The following is a 20,713-nucleotide window of genomic DNA, read 5'->3' on the forward strand; positions in this document are numbered from 1 at the left end:
GTATTTATTGACCACCCTTATTTCTTTTTATGAGTTGTCAATTCATTTATTTTGCCCACTTTTCTACTGTTATGTGCATGTTTGTTTGTTTTTCTTCTTATTGGCCTGTGAGCGATATTTATATAGTTACATTTTGTTGTATACATAGCCAAGTATTTTTTCCCTAATATGTTTCAGGAGGTTTGATTTTAAAGATAGATCCTAACTTATCTGAGAATGCAGAAGATTCTGGAGAGATGGTAGCACCTTAGCACAAACCTCTGACCGTCTCATTCTCCCCAAGCTTATGCTAAGGTGATTCACTCAACTGTTAGGATGAGCTATGTACATAGTGGAGAAAGCCTAGCTTACTTTGAGAATATAGATGAGAGTCCTATACATACTTATGCTTCAGATTCCACATTGAAGGTGCAGAGCAGATGGAGCATAGCTTGTGTTTACCTTTATGAATGGGATAGGAGATCACTGCAGGGAACCAGGTCTTGAGAAAATAGTGCAGCCAAGTGAAAATTAAAACAAAGAATTTAAGTTAGGAAAGGATGAAATATGTAAGAAATACATCTAGTAAATTTTATATTTAAATCTAAGTGGAAATGGAAATTATTGTGAACTCTATTGTATGTATTAACTCTATTGTGTGTATGTATCCTTGATTATCATAAGGACATGCTTACTAAATTATGCCCAAAGTTACATATGGATATATTTATTGAAGTATCATCTGTAGTAGCAAAAGAGTCAAACAATCTAAATATCCCTCAGTGGAGAGCTGGGTAAATCAATCACGATATATCCATATGATAGATTCTCCACATGGAATATTATTTCTCTTCTGTAAGCCTCCTTTCTTCTCCCCTTCTCTTCTAGTTAGTTCCTATTCAGCTTATTGTTACTTCGTCATGGAAGATATTTCTGATCTCCCTGACTAGATCCAACACCCCTGTCATGCTCTCATATCAATGGTGCTAACTTCTTAGCATTTGATAGAATTGCGATTTTACATTTATTTATACTGTTACAAGATTAATTTATTAATGTATTTAATAAGTGACTTTATACTGTTAAGTCACTCAACAGTAAATTCCCTGAGTGCTGGGACAAAATTCGTTCTTGCTTACCATTATCACCTTAAAGCCAAGTATAGTGCAATGAGCATAGTAGGTAAATATTTGTGGTATGAAGTACAACTATTAAAAAAATAAAAGAATGGAGTAGAGCTGTTGGTGCTGATATGGAAAGTGTATTAGATGTTAAGTACAAAAGTAAATGGATAGAATCCTCTTATTCCCATTTTTTACAAGGTATGTGGGTATAAACTGATACAGGATTTTAAAACTTTTTCTGAAAGGAAATGAAGAATAACCTTTAGGTTATGCTGGTGAATTGAACACACTTCTAATTCCATTCCTTCCTGAAACCACACTAAAACTACAGTACAATTTTGGTTTTATCTAAGTGATATAAACTAAGGATTTTCACTTTAGTAATGCCAGACAGATAGTTTAAAGCAATCCTGACTCTTAAGACAACTAGAAAAGGTAGACAAAATATTTTAAAAAGTTGCTTCAAAGGCATTCAGAAAACTAAGAAAGTAATAAAGAATTACCAAGTAGAGATCTGGAGAAAGGCATAAATCCAGAGAGGTAAGACATTTGGTTACGTATGGGACCAATTTTCTCCTAAAGGCATTCATGAATATCAAAAGAGGGGGCTGAGAGGTTGACCAGCCCTCTTGATAGAAGCTAAAAAAAGTTGGGGTTCATGACTTGCCAAAGATGAATTGAGTGCTGATAAGCTTCTGCTCATTGGTTTGGGACCCCCAAAGGTTGCATCTATGTAAGAGTAAGGGTGAACTGGAAATAGAATGCCCTGGAAGGGACTACAGCCTGTCTTCAAGTCATTTCAGTCTCTGAAATTTAAATAAGGTAGTCCCAAGCATCTGGCAAAAGCAAACCTCTTTAGACTAAGATAGCATTGTGTAGAACTTTAAACTACTGCAAACTGTCTGTCAAATATAATACATGGCTCACAACCAAAAATAACTAGGCATATGAGGAGACATAACAAAATGAATGAGAACCAGCAGAAAGAGCAAAAAATAAAAACAGACCCTCAGGTTCTCCAGACACTGGCTTTATCAGACCAAACTTTAAAATAACTATTCTAAAAAATAAAACAATGCTAACTATTCAAGAACATAAAAGACTAGATTAAAAATTTTGGCAGAGAACTGTGAATTATAAGAAGGGATGTAGCAGAGTTGATAAAGCACAAAAAGAAAGTTCTAGGGATGAAAAATAAAAAACACAGCAGATGAATTAACAGCAGATTCAATAAAGCTAAACAAAGAATAAATGAACTAGAATATAAGTCAGAAGAAACAACCTGGAATAAATCACAAAGAGAAAAAATAAAATACCCCAAAAAGTATAAGAGACATGGAGGATACAGTGAATAGGTATCACCTGTGTGTTTGGAATCCTAGAGAAGAGAGAGAGAATGGGGTAGAACCAGTATTTGAAGAGATAATGGATTGAAATTTTTCTAAAACTGACAAGTTAAGCCACAGATTGAGGAAGTCCCCCAAACCAAAGCAGAATGAATACAAAGAAAACAATATCTAAGCACATCATAGTAAAAGTGCTTCAGGTGAAAGACAAAGAAAAAAATCTTAAAGCAGCCAGGGAAAAAAAAAATCGATTACTTTCAAAAGAGAACAATTAAACTGACAGTAGATTCTCAATGGAAACAATGGAAGCAGGAAACCATGGAATGACATATTCAAAGTACTGAAAGATAATAATTGGTACATCTAGAATTCTATACCTAGCAGAAATACCCTTCAAAAATGAAGAAGAAATAAGCATTTTTCAGCTATTCTTCCCTTTAAAAAAGGTACTAAGAATTACCAGGAGACCCACACTAAATGAAATTCTGAAGAATATTATTCAAACAGAAGGAAAATACCAGGCGGAAGCTTGGAGAGTCAGGAAGAAATAAAGAGTACAAATAGTAGAAAATATGTGGGTAAATCAAGTGAATTTAGACCTTATTAAACAATAATAATTTTTGTTGGATTTAAAAGACAATTAAAATATATGACCATAATAGTCGGCAGTGGGATAGAGTTAAAGTGTGTAAGGACGCTATATTATCTGGGGAGAGGAGAAAAGTACCTGTTAACATTATACTTTGATAAGTAAGAGATGCATGGTGTAAGAGTAATTTTCAAGAAAGGAGGGCTGGGCTTCCCTGGTGGCGCAGTGGTTGAGAGTCCGCCTGTGAAGCAGGGGACACGGGTTCGTGCCCCGGTCTGGGAATATCCCACATGCTGCAGAGCGGCTGGGCCCGTGAGCCATGGCCGCTGAACCTGCGCGTCCGGAGCCTGTGCTCTGCAATGAGAGAGGCCACAACAGTGAGAGGCCCGTGTACCGCAAAAAAAAAAAAAAAAGAAAGGAGGACTTTTTAAAAAGTATGTACCCTTTAAGTTATAGAAAAAATGACATGATAAAAAAAATAACCTAGAAGGCAAGAAAGGAGGGAAGGTACCTATAACACTAGGACAAATAGAATAAATTATGTTGATAAATTTATCAGCAACTTCATTAAATGTAAATGAATAAAAGACAGATTGTCAGGTAAGATTTTTTAAAAAACATTTTATGATGGTTTATGAGACATCTAAAACATAAAGATACAGAAAATTTGAAAGTAAAAGGAGAATATATAGTCCAAATACTAACCAAAGAAAAGCTGTTGTAGATAAATATTACATGAAATAAATGCTAAAACAAAAATAAGATGGGGAATTCCCTGGCGGCCCAGTAGTTAGGACTTCACGCTTTCACTGCTGAGGATGCGGGTTCAATCCCTGGTCGGGGAACTAAGATCCTGCATGCCACATGGAGCAGCCAAAAATTAAAATAAAATAAAATGAAATGAAATGAATTACCCATGGGTCATATATCACAATTAAAATTTCAAAATATTTTGAACTGAATGAAAATAAAAAGCAGTACATATTAAAACTTGAGGGCAGGCAGTGCACCAGGCAGGCCTGGGTTTGGGGCTGGAACCAGAACCTCAGCAGATGTTCACTGGTTGACAGCAGAGGAGAGGAACCAAGTTGACCTTAAAGCAGCAGGATGGTCAGAATTAAGTGAGAGAGGTGCCATCTACAAGGAGTTCTCTTTCAAATATTGTAATCAGGCATCTGGCTTTATGTCTCAAGTTGCCCTACAAGCAGAGAAGATGAATCATCACCAGAATGGTTCAGTGTGTACAACAGGTCCATATGCCCCTCACCTCACATGTCCGTGGGGGACTGACCAAAAGGGATGTGAAATTAGCCAAGTTTGTTGAAAAAGCAACTGTTTCTGTGTGATTTCTTCCAAATGTATGTAAAATTTTATACACATCTTAGCTGCAATGTATTTTGAAGGCAATTTACCTGAACAAATTAAGTTGTAAATTTAGTTCACCTTTATACCACATTTTGTAAAATCAGTGCTTAAATACAAAATGATATAAATTGAAAGAAAAAAATAGAACAACAAAACTTGAGGGATGCATCTAAAGCCATGCATAGAGGAAAATTTATAGCCTTAAATGCATAAATTGGAAAAGAAGAAAGGTGAAAAAACATCTATCTCAGGAAGTTAAGGGAAAAAAATGGATAGCACATTAAACCTAAAGAAAGGAGGTGGAATGAAATAAAAAATTAAGAGCAGCATAAGAAAACAGAAAATAAAATACAATATAGGGAATTCCCTGGTGGTCCAGTGGTTAGGACTCCACACTTTCACAGCTGAGGGCCCAGGTTCGATCCCTGGTCAGGGAACTAAGATCCCACAAGCTGTGCGGTGCAGCCCCCTAAAATAAATAAATAAGATATAGTATAGAGGAGCAGTAAAACCAGAGTGTACTCTTTTCAAGAGACTAATAAAATTGATAAATCCATGGCAAGACTTATGAAGTAAAAAAGATAAGACAGAAATAACCAATGGGGCTTCCCTGGTGGCACAGTGGTTGAGAGTCCGCCTGCAGATGCAGGGGACACGGGTTTGTGCCCCGGTCCGGGAAGATGCCACATGCCGCGGAGCGGCTGGGCCCGTGAGCCATGGCCGCTGAGCCTGCGCGTCTGGTGCCTGTGCTCCGCAACGGGAGAGGCCACAACAGTGAGAGGCCTGCGTACCGCAAAAAATAATAATAATAATAATTAGAACTTGTATTTATCAAAAGACTCTATTTAAAGAGTGTGAAGGGACTTCCCTGGCAGTCCAGTGGTTAAGACTCTGTGCTTCCACTGCAGGGGGCATGGGTTCGATCCCTGGTCAGGAGACTAAGATCCCGCATGCAGCGGGGTGGAAAAAAATAAATAAAATTAAATTAAAATTTAAAAAAAGAGTGTGAAAAGACAAGCTACAGAGTGGGAGAGGATATTTGCTACACAACCAAAAAGTGACTCATGCAGAATATATAAAGAACTACAGATCAGTGAGATGAGACTTGAATGAGCACTTCACAAATGAGGGTATCCAAATGGCCAGTAAAAATATGAAAAGTTATCCAACCACATTAGTCATCATGAAAATGCAAATTAAAACCACAATGGATGATTCTACACACCTACCAAATTGGCTAAAAGTATATAACATCAAGTGTTGGCCAGAATGTGTAGCAACAGGAATGCTCATATACTGAAGTGTAAATTGGTACATCCACTTTAGTAGATAATGCTAAACTGTTATCCAGAATTGAACATATACATACCCTATAACTGAGCATTCTAATTATAGGAATGTACTTAAGAGAAATATGTGCAGCAAAGAGAAATGCACTGGAATATTCACAGCAGCTGAATTCAACATAGCCAAAAATTGGAATCAGCCCAAATGACCACTGACAGAAGAAAGGATAAATAAGTTGTGGCATATTCATATAGTGAAATTGTATACAATAATGACAGTGAACTACAGGAACAGGGAAAACATGGATGCATCTTACAAACATAATGTTGAGCAAAAGAAGGCAGACACAAAAATACATTATTTGATTGTTCCAATTACATAAAATTAAAAAAAAATTAAAACTTGTACTTGTGGATACATGCTTAAATGATAAAACTATAAAGAAGAGCAAGAAAGTGATTTCAATAGAAGTCAAGAGAATGATTTTCTTTGGGAAGAGGGAGACTCTAATTATTAGGAAGGGCCCAAGGTGGGGAATCTGGGGTGCTGGCAGGGTTCTGTTTATTGTCCTGACTGGTTATATGGCCACTTGCTTTTAATAAATCATTGAGTTATACATTTGTTCTGTGTACTTTTCTGTATGTTTATCATACTTCACAATAAAAGATTTTTACAAATTTATAAGCCTACAAAGATGTGGAGATTTCTGTAGGGATTTTGGAAGCTGGAAAACAAATGAATTAGTATTACTGACTTGGCTGATTCAAGAAAGCTAAAGACCAGTTTAGTAATGGGGAATACCGAGTTCCAGTACAGAATCCTCAAAAAGCAAAGGAATTGGTAGCCTACACCAGTTGCTAGAATTGGGGACCTTGAGTTGAGGGGAAGAGGGAGATGGGGGCTGAGCTAAAATGAGTAGGTAAAAGCTGTTTGAAAGGCAGCTGAGGTCCTAGCTGCCTCTTCTCCAAGACTGGAGGCTAACCTCTAAAAAGCGTAAAGCAAAGAATTTCTGGACCAGGATACAACTGAGGGCATCGATACTTTGCCAAAAACAGGCGAATTACGTGACCATACGCAATCTCAGTACTGATACAGAGAATTCCCTAACAAAGACCCCCCCCCCCCGGTCATTCTGTGTATGTAAAGCTCCAAGTCAGCAGCCCACCTACCAACTCTGAAAGCTTTCTAGCCCCTCATTCTTAATGATGAGCAGGCACCAAGGATTATAGGACTCTTCGGGAAAGTCTCTAAGAGAGACAACAACAAAAGCAGCAAAAACAACTCAGATGAACGTGAGATTCTGAAGAAAATATAAAACTTAAAAATGGAAAAACTGTAATATCTCTAGAAAGAGATGAGAATATATTGAATCCATTATATAAAAGCATGATGCTCTTATTAAGAGATTTGTAAGCTGTTCATTCTGTCCTTTGTTTTTATTCATTGTTTTCAGCATTATTTGTTCCACAAATAGTATCTTTTTCTTTGTCTAATTTTATTTTCATGATCTATGGGGATAGACCATGTTGGAAAATAATAGATGTGAATTAATGTAAAACTTTTAAGAAATAGAAACACTCCTGGCAAGAAATCTGTAATTTAATATTCTATCATGATACCAAGGATGTCTCTTCTGAGCTGATAAAGATAAAAGCCTGCTTCTCTCATTGCATTTCGCTTTGATTTTTTCTTTTCTCTCTTCCATGCAAACTTAAATTTCTCTTCCCATATTTCTATTTTCATCTCCTTGTTTCTTGGTGTCTCTTCTCCCTGAAGATCACTACATTTCAAGCTATCAGAAAGGTATCTGACCAAAATGTGCTATGAGCTTACTACTCGCTGTCTGTCCCACCACAATCTATTAATTAGACTTTTTTAGTTGTAGTTGAATAATTTCAGACAGGCCCTCCATCCTCCCTTTCTGTTTCAATGTATATGTTTTCTCTGAACCCTGCTGTATGATCCTGCAGGATATTTAGAACTGGGGGGCGAGGAAGGAGAGGCCACATTTCTTAGTTTCTGACGTTTGAATGCGGTCACCTGATGCATGCCTGGACATTGGCTTCTCATGTGTGAGCTGTTTCCTAAATCTTGGATGAGAAAAGGTCATAACGTCTTAACGTTAACTTTTTTGATGTTGCTTTATAAAATACCTTACCCATCATCATAATTTACACTGCACAGTTGTCTATGGTAGGAAATAACTCACCAGTTTGTGAGTAAGTGAGGATTGTAAAATGAAAGCAGCTCTCAGTAAGTTCAGGAGAGCTAGCTGTGTGTTGTGTTTACATGCAGAAGACAACTGCTCAAGTCATCACTTGCCATTTGGCAGGCCAAACCCTGCATCCTGAGGTGGCCCACAGCATTCTCAAAAGAGATCTTTGCTGTAGCAACTGTCTTTGTTTATATGTGTGTATTTCATTCTTCCCTGTGTTTTACATTCCAGAACCACAAATAAGTTCCTACCTCATAGATCCACTCAGTCTGTCTTTTCTGTGGCCCCTCCATTTTTTACATCATCTTTTTTTTTTCTCTCTTCTGGGTTATTTTTTTTTTCTCTTGCTCCTTACAACTTCCTGGGACTTTGGTTTGTTTAAACAAACTTAGGCGTTGATTTCTTTTTTAAAAACAATTTAACTTAGAAAGACGCTTCATCCTGCATTTTTTAAAACTAACCTGTTAACATATTCCTTTAACTCACTTATTCTTTGTGTTCTCTAAGGAGGCACTACAGTTCGAAAGGAGATCATCAAGAATAAAATCAGAGCCATTGGGAAGATGGCACGGGTCTTTTCAATTCTTCGGTAAGGATAACTCTGTCATTACACTGTGGGATAAAAGCATTTTGAGAGTAATTTAGAAGTTGATTTCAGAACAGTTTTTTTAGAATTGGAGTTTGGTATTAGAACTGTAGGTCTTTGGGTTGAGTACAATCTGAATCAGACCTACATGTTAAAGTGCCTAGAAATGCCTGGCAAACATTTATTTGGTATGAGCTTAGATACAGTGCAGTGAGTGCAGTGATTTAGTGTGGCTTCTGGAGCCAGATTGCCTGTGTTCAGATCCTGGCTCTGCATCTTCTCAGCTGTGTGATCTTGTGCCTCATTTTCCTGGTCTGTAAAAGAGTGATAATAGCAGATCTGCCTTACAAGGTTCTTTGGAGGATTATATGGGGTAATATATGGAAAACGTTAGAACAGCACCTGATTATTAAATGGCTTTAATTGAAAACAAGACCTGGCTAATTGTTGTTAATTGGAATATTTACAGAAAACATCCCTTTCTTTGGGTCAGGGAAGGGGTAGGGAGAAGGAGAAGCTATCTTCCATCTCTGCACATCTTTTCTTAACTTCTTTCAAGTATCTTTGTAGGTACTGAGAGGTAGAGACCCTAGCATTAACCCTGGGCTTTGATCTTCCTTTGCAGGGAAGAGAGTGAGAGTGTGCTGACTCTCAAGGGCCTGACTCCTACAGGTACACTCCCTTTGGGTGTACTCTCAGGAGGAAAGCAGACTATTGAGACAGGTGAGTATGAGAAATGCTCCTTTCATGGAAGGTGTGCTCCCGTTACCTAGCAGTCAATGTCAAATTGAAACTTAGGACTTCTTCCAATAAATGGTACTAAAGCAATTGGATATCTATCTCTGGGGGAAAATGGATCTCCATACACAAAAACTAAATCAAAATGAATTATAACTTAAATGTAAAATCTAAAACAGTAAAACTCCCAGAAGAAGGTATGGAAACTAGGCACTGGGGTAGATAAAGAGTGCTTAAATATGACACAAAAAATACTAACCTTAAAAGAAAAATTGAATAAATGACTTTCATGAAAATTAAGAATGTGTATTCACAGAAATTCATGATTAAGAAAGGAAAAAGACAAACCATAAACTGGGAGAAGATTTTTGCAGTACATATGTCTGACTAAGGACTTATATTCAGAGTCTACAGTTCTATAAAGTCTGTAGTTCTATAAAGAACTACAACTCAGGGACTTCCTGGTGGTCCAGTGGTTAAGACTCCATGCTTCCATCACAAGGGGCATGCGTTTGATCCTTGGTCAGGGAGCTAAGATCCCTCATGCCGCACCCCATGGCAAAAAAAAAAAAGTACAACTCAATAAGAAAAACACAAAACAACCAAATTTTTTTAATGGTCAAAAGATTTAACAGACACGTCACAAAAGAGGGTATTAAAATGGCCAAAAAGCATATGAAAAGGTGCTTAAAATAGTTACACATCTGGGAAATGGATATAAAACCACAGTGAGATACCACTACATATTCTCTAGAATGGCTAAAGTTTGTAAGTGTGACAATACCAAGTGTTGATGAGTTTGTGGAGAACTAAAACTAGACACATTGCTAGTGGGTTTGTAAATTGGTTCAACCACTTTGGAAAACTGTTGGGCAATAAAGCAAAACATATGTCTACCCTACAACCCAGCAAATCCATGCCTGTTTTTTTTTTGTTTATTTTACTTTATTTTGGCTGCATTGGGTCTTTGTTGCTGCACGCGGGCTTTTTCTAGTTGCGGTGAGCAGGGGCTACTCTTCCTTCCGGTGCACGGGCTTCTCATTGCAGTGGCTTCTCTTGTTGTGGAGCACGGGCTCTAGGCACGCGGGCTCAGTAGTTGTGGCTCACAGGCCCAGTTGCTCCGTGGCATGTGGGATCTTCCCAGACCAGGGCTCGAGCCTATGTCCCCGGCATTGGCAGACAGATTCTTAACACTGCGCCACCAGGGAAGCCCCCATGCCTGGTTTCTATAGAAGAGAAATTAGTGCATATGTCCACCGAAGGATGTGCATAAGAATGCTCACCTTAGCTTTACTCATAATAGTCCAAAATGGGAAACAACCAAATGTCCATCAATAGTAGAATAGATAAATTGTGTTATATTTATACAGTGGAATTTACTCAGCAATAAAAAATAACATTATGAATACATGCAAAACGTGGTTGAATCTCACAGACATCATGGTAAACTAAAAAAGCTACACCGAAAAGAGCAGACTGTCTGATTTATATGATGTGCAAGAACAAGCAGACTAACATTTCTGGGTGGGATCAAAGTGAGGCGGCGGGGAAGCAACCGTGGTGTATATGGGCCTCACGGTGCCTCTCATCATGATGAGCGTGTTCTGGGGCTTCGTCAGCTTCTTGGAGCCCTGGTTCATCCCTGAGGGTCCCAACTGGGAGTTATCATCACCTTGTTGGTGACCTGTTCAGTTTGCTGTTATCTCTAGTCATGAAGAGATGTTAAATCACCTCCATACCTAGACCACCTTCCTTGACTTGCCTATTTTGGCCATCAGCTTCCTTAAACATTCACAGCACATTTGAACATCTTATTCTACAATGCAGTATTTTTTTTCCCATCACCTTTTTTACACTTTGATGAATTATGTACCTACTTAAACTGTGCAGGCTCCATAAAATGTCTGTGCACTCCTCTGAGATAGAAAATGCTGTTCTTCTGAGAAATATATGACTCTCTCTTTGGAACCTGTGGATTTGAAGGTGGCTCCTGCCTGTTCACTACATGGGAATCAGCAAAGTGTTTAAGAGCTGTTACAAGACAGGAAGACTCCAGTGGGGTGGTCAATAGGAGAACATGTTCAGAGGGAAGATCTGTCCCACCAGAATTATGCCAAAGTATATTTTTAGAATGAATTTATTTCTGCTATCTTTTGGAATAAATTATTTTTCTGTTTTCAAAAAAAAAAAAAGAACTGGGACTTCCTGGTGGCACAGTGGTTAAAGATCCGCCTGTCAATGCAGGGGACATGGTTTCGAGCCCTGGTCTAGGAAGATCCCCCATGCCATGGCAGCTAAGCCCGCGAGCCACAGCTGCTGAACCCGCATGCTGCAACTACTGAAGCCCGCGCGCCTAGAGCCCGTGCTCTGCAACAAGACAATCCACCGCAATGAGAAGCTTGCGCACTGCAACGAAGAGTAGCCCCCGCTTGCTCCAATTAGAGAAAGCCCACGCACCGCAACGAAGACCCAGAGCAGCCAAAAATAAATAAATAATTATTTTTTAAAAAGAGCTTCACCGTGTCCCAGGCACTGAAGTGAAACACTCGATAGGTATTTGTGCTTTCTGTTCTCAGAAACACAAGCAACAACAACAAAAAAGGAACTGGCAGGCTCATCAATGGTAAAAGAAGTCAGAATGGCACGTCCTCGGGTGGGAGCATATGGACCCAGAAGGAGCCCAGGGGACTTCTGGAGTAGTGGGAATGTTCTATATCACTACCTAGGTGTTAGTTACACAAGTGCATGCATATATAAAAATGTATTAATGAGTACACTTCAGATTTATGCACATCATATGCCTCACTTGTGTGTTTTATACCTTAATTTTGGGGGGTTAGAGTTTCTCAGTCAGAAAGGGAGTTTGCCTCTTTGCCTGCAAACCATATCCTACAACAGTGCCTCAGTCACCGCTTCAACCAGAGTGTCAGTTCTGAAAATTACGTGGGCGTTGACTTTAAGGAGAGGACTTTATGGAACCCAGGAATGATAAGGTTGATATTTGTCAGAATAAACAGATCTGGTCAAGCAAGGGGAAGAAACGTGAGATCAAGTCATTGGATGACTAATTCTAGGCAAGAAAACTGGAGTTGAAGCATCAACAACTTAAAGTAGAGTTTCAGTGCTTTTTTGCCCCCCTTGTTTTTTGAATTGCTTCTACTTAAGTTTTTCTTTTCCTTGTCACCCTGCCTCTTATAGGAATTCTTTGCATTTTGTGAACATTCCAGGGCATTGATTAATAGGAACAGCCCCCTTTCCCCCTCTTCTTTTTTTTTTTTTTTTTTTTGTGGTATGCGGGCCTCTCACTGTTGTGGCCTCTCCCATCGCAGAGCACAGGCTCCGGACGCACAGGCTCAGCGGCCATGGCTCATGGGCCCAGCCGCTCCACGGCATGTGGGATCTTCCCGGACCGGGGCACGAACCCGTGTCCCCTGCATCGGCAGGCGGACTGTCAACCACTGCGCCACCAGGGAAGCCCATCCCCCTCTTCTTTTTTATAGGATTGATTTCCTCCTTCTCTTTCAAATTGAATACTGAAATATTAGAGTTTAGTTATTTATAAGGAAGAGTGAACATTTTCTCCTTGCAAGTATAAAATTAATTTTCTTAAGTTCTGTAGTTTCATAGGAAGAATCAGTAAACTGTTTCAGACTGAATTTTCCCTCTCAGATGCACAGTTTCTTGTAAGCAAAATACTTTTCTGTCATTGCTCTGCTTATTAGTCATGTGAAATATTCTGAGAGCAGCTCTGACAAAGCATTTTAGAGTTAATGGGTAGTAATACGGGTAAAGAAAAAAAGGAACATCCTATACCTCCTTTCTTGAAAAGTTTTGGAAATTTGCTGATCCACAGAGTTGTTGTTTTAATCTGAATGAAATTTTTCTAGACCTTGATTTGAAAGAGTAAATCTGCAAATCTGGGTTAAGTAGCAAAGAGAATTTTATGGATGTGTTATTTGGAGATTTGTTGTTTATAATCCTTGGTCTATCTTTTGTTCTCAGTCCCAAATATATGCAGTTTCTCTTCATTCCTGATTTGAATATGAGTGTTTTAATCACTATAGGATTGTTTATTGGTACTCCAAAATTGATAGAAATCTCAGGAATGTGTAAGAACAAAACTAAAGTTGCAGCCAGTGGAGCTTCTTATTCTCTCTTATTGATTGACAAGAACTGAGTTTATTTGTCATTTTCCCATCAGAGTCTCAGTTCCACAGGTTCACTGGCAAACTGGAGCGTTAGCTGAAAAAGATCTTTTATTGTTCATGTAACTTTACTTGGAGAGCCTTCAACCAACAATATCCCATCCTATATGGCCTTATAGCCTACATTCATTTATACCCCACCTTGTTCCAAGGGGGATTTGAGTAAGCTACAGTATACATCCAACACAGTGAAGGGAAATAAATATGCTTGGAAATTGGAGCACAAAGGAAAACAAACCAGTGAAAGCCAGTAGTCAGTCACAGATTTGACTCCAAGCTTCCTAGTAGCCAAAATAAAGAGGAAAGACCATAAGATAAAAAACAGGTCAGTTATAAATTGGACTCCATCAAAAGTTTTAAAGTTTTGTGCTGAAAATGGAACCATCAAGAAAGTGAAAACACAACCCACAGCATGGGTGAAAATATTTACAAAGCATATATCTGATAAGAGACTAGTATCTAGAAACTGTAAAGAATTCTTGTAACTGAATAATAAAAAGGCAAATAACCCAATTAAAATGGGTAAAAAATTGAATAGACATTTTTCCAAAGAAGACATACAAATGGCCAATAAGCATGTGAAAAGATGTTCCACATCATTAGACATTAACCACAATGAGATACCACTTTAAGCCCACTGGATAGTTGTAATCAAAAAGGCAGATAGAAACAAGTGTTGGTGAGAATGGAGAGAAAGTAGGACCCTCATACACTGCTGGTGGGGATTTAAAATGGAGCAGCACATTGGAAACCAATCTGGCAGTTTCTTAGATGATTAAACATACCGTTAATCATATGACCCAGCAGTTACTCTCCTAGTTACATACCCAGAGAAATGAAAACATAGCCACACAAAAACTTGTACACAAATGTTCATAGTAACATGCTCTGTAATAGCCAATAAGTGGAAACAACACAAATGTCTATCACCTGATGAATGGATAAACAAAATGTGGTGTATTCATACAGTGGAATACTATTCAGTCATAAAAAGGAATTATGTACTGATACAATCCTCAACATGAATGAACCTTGAAAACATTATGCTAAGTGAAAGAAGCCAATCACTAAAACCATATATTATATGATTCCACTTATGCGAAATGTCCAGAACAGGCAAATCTATAGAGACGGAAAGTACTTTAGTGGTTGACTGTAAAGTTAGGGAAAGGGATGAGGGAGGGAAATGGGGTTTTAGGAGATGATGAAAATATTCTAACCATAGATTGTGGTAATGGCTGCACAACTCTTAAAATCATTGAACTATCACTTTGAACAAGTGAATTTTATGGTTATGTGAATTATGTTTCAGTAAAGAAATCTCATTCAGTAAAGAAAAGTATATTTCAGTAAAGGAAAAGAAAAAAGAGTTTCTCAGTTTTATACGACTGTTTCTTGTAAGGAATATCCTTCAGTGCAGGCTATCTTAATACCCAATGCAAAAAGCAATTCTAGGAGGACCCAAAACAATGTGATACTAGGACACATTTTGCCACACACATAGCTTTTAAATTCTAATTAACCAACACTGTGTATACAATTTCAGGTAAAGCCTTGTTCTCCCACTTCTTAACAGTTGCTTTTGTGATGTACTGTTTGAAGGCATTATTGTTTTCTTGTGAAAATTTGTTCTGTGTGAGGAGGTTTGAGAGGGTGTGACATTGCCTTAACACATGCCAACACATGGTTGACAAATGTAAGCAGTTGATAAGTTGATTCCAAGTTTCCATTTTCCCCATTGCCTTGGGAAGTTAATTTTCAGTTCTTCCAGTTTCTCCTCTCTGATGGATATAAAAAGCCTCAGGAACAGCAAACTGTTACTGTTCATTATTCTTCCCTGCCTTCTTTTAAAAAATTGGTATTGGAGGAACTAACAGGGTTCTCCTAATAAGATCTTTCTTGCTACAACTGGTAACCTTTTCATATATTAGCGCTTTTACTGTCTTAAAATGAAGATGCAAGAAAGTTTACCTGTTGATACTAATTCTTAAATAGCTTCCTTTTCCAAAAGTGAGGGAGAAGAGGGCCTTCTTAGTAATTAGCCTGCTGTCTTGCACAGCGAATGGAAGCCATGTGGGTTGGAAATGTCAGCCTCTGCTGTGTCTCTCCTCCCAGATGGTACATGAATTTGTATTCAGAATTGAATAGATTTATGCCTTTGCCAGCTTAGTACTCCACCCCCGGAAAAGAAATAACCCTTCACTTATAACCCACTTTTCTCTCCTTCCAAATGCCAGTCTGTTATTCAACGGCCACTCCTTTTCATTAAGGACAGTTGGACCCCACACAAGTTGCTTGAAATCATTAAGAAATAGTTTTAAATAACTTTTTAAAATAGGACACAGCAGCTACAGATCTAATATCATCTGAACTATCACAAACTAAAGAACAGTTGTAATATTAAATGATTTGACTGGACATATTTTGATATGTGAATGTTAAGACGTAGATTAGCAGCTGGCTATTTAAAATGAGGAAAACGTCGTAACTCTTGTTTCTTCTAGTCAGCTTGATTGACCCCATTGTCTTAGCTATGGATGACATTAGCTAAAAGGTTCTCGTGCCACTCACAATGTGAACAATCTTAGAAACTCTCCCCACCTCATATTTCCCCCCAATTTAGTTTTTCGCAGTAATCCTGTCGCTTCTCTAACTAGTCGACTTTTATTAGGGATGGGAATAGGCTTAAAGGTGGGACGCTGGGATGTCTGTGCTGGCAGCAGTGCTGTTGGTTTACTCACTCTTTTTCTGCCTTCATTTTTGCATGCCACTGCTCCTGCCTCTTACAGCCACAGTAGAAGCGGTAGAGGCCCGGGAAGGTATGGCCATATTCCTATGATAGATGTGATCATGTGTCTGTCTACTGGTTTTAAAAGCTTTGTCAACATTCGAAATCTTTTATTATTGCATCACCAGAACTGTAACAGTGAGGAAAGGAAGAGATATCTCCAGGCGTGCTCACAAAGTATTTCCTTTGTGTCCTGTATTTGTATTAATTTAAATGATCTTCTCCACAGCTGAAGTCCTTTCTGGACTCTCTCAGTTTTAATGCAATGACTGAAGCTTAAGCAACTGGTCATGGGGGTTCAAATGGTGTAATCTCATAGCCCTTCCATATCCAAGAGGCATCCATTTGATTATCAGAAATTCAAACCCTCAGCCTCTTTATCTAATGATTCCAAATGACATCAAAAGTGGAGGCAAAAGTAGATAGGATTTAGTTTGATTTGTTTTTGAGGTTGCCCTAAGTCAGTCAAGCTAAATTATCTTTGTTTCTATGAAAACAAATTTTAAGTAACAAATTATCTATGAATTCTGAGGATGAAAACCATTGGAATCGATATACTTGTGTTATAAATTTAATTGTTCTGTTCGATAAGATGGTTCACAATGGGAATGCCTTTCCTTGGTGATACAAAAGTTCAATCAGAAAGAAAATATCTAGGAACTATTTTTTAGATGGCTTTTAACTTACATTCAGCTCCTGGTTGTGCAAGATAAAAAGCTTTCCTTCTAAACAAACTTTTTTGTGTGGTCTATGTGATGTTTGTGTTAGAGCAGCTACTCTGCTTAACTTGTTCTGTTATTCTAGTGTTGCCTTTTTTTCTCTCTCACTGAGCACGTTTCTGGCCCATAAGAGACTCTTTCAAATGTATTGGGGCTTTTTGTCAGGTCTACTTCTGCTATGATTAATTGAGCTCTGAAAATGACTTTCACAGTTTCCGTGGCCCTTTGGGCCTTAAGGAAGCAGTAGCTTCAGACCAGGCTAATTGAAATCAAATATTGCTCAATCCCTTCACCAGACATGTGCTCCACAGCCACCCTTCTGTGTTTTTCTCTAGGAGGTTGCTGTATGCTAAGAAACTTAAAGCTGGTCGCTTTACTGTCTAATTGAGCTCCTCCCTTTCCTGTTTTTCTGTAGCCATCAGAGGGTTTTCGCTTCAGCACAGGATCCGGAGTTTTGAAGAAGCCCGAGGTCTGGACCGAATTAATGAGCGGATGCCACCCCGCAAAGATAGCCAGTACTTTGATGGGCCGGTGAAATTAGTCCAACCAAACGCTGCGCACAGGAGTGACAAGGGGAGAAGAGCCAGTAATGACTCAGAGCCCTGCTGTGGCACAGGTGGATCCAAGACTTAACAATCAATTTTATTTATTTATTATTGGAAAACAAAACAAAAACAACTGAAACAACTTAAACCTGGAGGTGCATTCATAATACACTCTGCATTTACTCTGTAAGAAAGGTGACCATTTTATAAATTCTTTTAATTTATGTTTAATATATACATAAAAAGTGAATGTGTTTTGTTTTTCCTTTTTTTCCCCCCCTAATTTTTAGGAACTGATCTGATTGTCTGATACAGAGTGAAGCCTTGTGCTATAAAGGGGACCTTCCCCCTAATAAAAGGGCCTTGGAAACCTCTACCCTGGGTTTCTGACTTGAACTAGCCAGCCTTTTCTCTTGTTTTTGGAGGGTAATATCTTTAATTTCAGACTAATCATTTTTCAAACACAAAAGGGTTTTTTCTTTTCTTTTCTTTTCTTTTTCCTTTCTACAGGGTACCATTGAAGATCTCTTAGATTTCAGTGGCTAAAACTTCTCTTCTTATGGAAAACTTGATTATAGTAGAACTCCTAAGTGAATAACCCAAATCCAGTGATTTTAAGGGCCAAGGGAAATGTTTTCCATGATAACCTACTTTCTTCTGGACTCTCAATTACTCAATGTATTCTAGTATGGCGAAATAAAAAATAATGAGGGATTTTCGTAGAATTACTTAAAATTTGTTCATCTAACCGTGGGCATGATTGGTTTAAACTTCCCTTAGAACTTTGGAGGTTTCTTAACTGTTGCCAGATCCTTTTTCTTTTTTTTTTCTTTTTTTAAATTTTTTGCGGTACGCGGGCCTCTCACTGCTGTGGCCTCTCCCGTTGCGGAGCACAGGCTCTGGACGCGCAGGCTCAGCGGCCATGGCTCATGGGCCCAGCCGCTCCATGGCATGTGGAATCTTCCCGGACCGGGGCACGAACCCGTGTCCCCTGCATCGGCAGGCGGACTCTCAACCACTGCGCCACCAGGGGAGCGCCCTTGCTTTTATTTTTGAACACTAGGTGATTTACCCCATCTGCAAAGGAAGCGACATTTCTAAATATAAATGCCCTCTGTAGAGCCTTCGATGGTAGGAAGTGTTTATGCCCTTCTGTGTTACTGCATCAGCTCTCACATCTATCCTCCCTGTCGTCCATCTGTTTTTCTGTGTCAGCATTTTTGAAACCAACAGGGGTAATGGAAACTGACTAGGTTAAAATGGTCCCCCTGTGAACTGGAAGTCTTGCTAAAGGACATTGGATGAGTGAGGATTTCCTGTCTATCAATTACTGGAATGTTCCTCCATGTTTCAACACTCATTATATTGAACTGTGTGTCGGTCTCTGTCAGCGTATTTTGGAATACAAAAACAAGTGATCAAATACAAGGTTTGAATAATCTTTCCTTAGTTTTTCAAGTCACAACCAACTAGTGAAGGAAATTTCAGGGATCCTTAGGCTCCCATTTTTGGTTTAGCCTGATGACAGGTGCCATGTCATAATACTCATTGGTCAGCCTTGTAGTGAAAGTGCATGTCTGGGCCACACTACATCAAAGTGCATATTTGTGGAATTCCTTAATGTCATTTGGGATATAGGAGTCCAGCATTAAAGCAAGTATCCCAGACAGTAGTACTTTATGTTTGGAGCTTCAAGGACACCAGAAACCTTTTTTCAAAAAACATAATTTCAGGGAATTCCCTGGCAGTCCAGTGGTTAGGACTCTAGGCTTTCACTGCTGAGGGCCCAGGTTCAGTCCCTGGTCGGGGAACTAGGATCCCACAAGCCGTGTGGCACGGTTCAAAACAAAACATAATTTCATTAGAAGAATGAGGATTTAGCCCATCTATCTCTTTCTCCTATGCCTTGCTAACAGTTCCCAGTTTGTTTATGACAGAGATCAAATCACTTTGGAGATTGGAATCTGGTGGCGTTGAGTGCTCTATTAACAAAAAAGATAGGAAGGATATTGGGAAGGAGATAAAAGATCTCATATTGGGTTGTGAGTAAAATCTTTGAAGGAGGAGAGGAAGAGTCTCCAGTAGCTGTCTTTACTGATCATCATTTCTTTATAATCAAAGAGGAATTCATCACCTGGATATCCTCATACTCCTCCCTCCCCCAATCCCAATAGGGAAAGAGCCACTGTTTTGGAAATCTCACCTAATGTGACAGTCAGTTCACAGGACAGGTTTGATAGATGGGAGTCCCTGATTCCTTTCTCTTTTCCATTGAGGCTATTGTTAAACACACACAGTCCACAGGTAGAAACCGTGGGCTTCAATCTTAAGGACTTCAGTCAGCAGGCAAGTAGTGAAATAGTTACTACAAATCCTTATAAGCAAAAAATAGTATTAGGGAAAAAAAAAAAAAGACAATTACTTAGGAAGGTCTTCATTTTCTTCCCAAAATGAAGTAGTGCGATAAAGCAGTTTTCCTTGACAGAGCCATGTGAAAAGATGTATTTTACAGGTAACTTTTGAGCTGTTGAAGGTTCAGCTGGAGTAGAGAGTTAAGTGGTCACAATTCAAGAAAATTGGAGGGGGTTTAAAAGAGCATAGCAGCAGCTCTGGAAGGAAGTTAGGTTTGAAGATCCTGTTGAATTCTAAAGGTAAAGGCATTTCTTATGTTCTGTAGAAAGCTGGGGTGTGTATTTCAGCACTTTAGAAAGTTGTGTGGTGAGTGTGTCTGTCTGGTATAAGTAGCTTTTTTTTTTTTTAATTAATTAATTCATTTATTTATTTTTGGCTGCGTTGGGTCTTGGTTGCTGCGTGCAGGCTTTCTCTAGTTGCGGTGAGCAGAGACTACTCTTCGGTGCGGTGCGCAGGCTTCTCACTGCGGTGGCTTCTCTTGTTGTGGAGCACGGGCTCTAGGCGCGCGGGCTTCAGTATTTGTGGCACGCAGGCTCAGTAGTTGTGGCACGCGGGCTCTAGAGCGCAGGCTCAGTAGTTGTGACTCACGGGCTTAGTTGCGCCACGTCATGTGGGATATTCCCGGACCAGGGCTCGAACGCGTGTCCCCTGTATTGGCAGGCAGATTCTTATCCACTGCACCACCAGGGAAGTCCTACAAGTAGCTTCTTAAAGCCAGACCAGCAGGCAGTGCACCTATATATGCATTTGTACCTGTGATTCAAGACAGTTTAGAAGGCATAAACCGGGGCTTCCCTGGTGGCGCAGTGGTTAAG

At 39.0% G+C, this 20,713-nt stretch overlaps 1 protein-coding gene across 3 annotated transcripts in view; it reads left to right on the forward strand.

The window, feature by feature from the left end:
• Positions 1-18,664, forward strand: part of PPP3CC (protein phosphatase 3 catalytic subunit gamma) — a 91,724-nt gene extending 73,060 nt beyond the window's left edge. The window contains exons 11-14 of one of the 3 annotated variants that reach the window (XM_082842269.1): positions 8,413-8,494; positions 9,117-9,214; positions 16,224-16,253; positions 17,357-18,664. In XM_082842269.1, the coding sequence (XP_082698395.1) occupies positions 8,413-8,494; positions 9,117-9,214; positions 16,224-16,253; positions 17,357-17,574 (428 nt within the window). In that variant the 3' untranslated portion in view covers positions 17,575-18,664. Of the gene's footprint in view, positions 1-8,412; positions 8,495-9,116; positions 9,215-11,805; positions 12,389-16,223; positions 16,254-17,356 lie in introns of those variants that run through there. The other 2 variants (XM_082842270.1, XM_082842268.1) reach the window with 2 other exon arrangements.
• Positions 18,665-20,713: the final 2,049 nt, after the last annotated feature.

Source organism: Leucopleurus acutus, assembly GCF_964270905.1.
Source record: "Leucopleurus acutus genome assembly, chromosome: 7".
In the NCBI taxonomy this organism is placed as follows: Eukaryota; Metazoa; Chordata; class Mammalia; order Artiodactyla; family Delphinidae; genus Leucopleurus; species Leucopleurus acutus.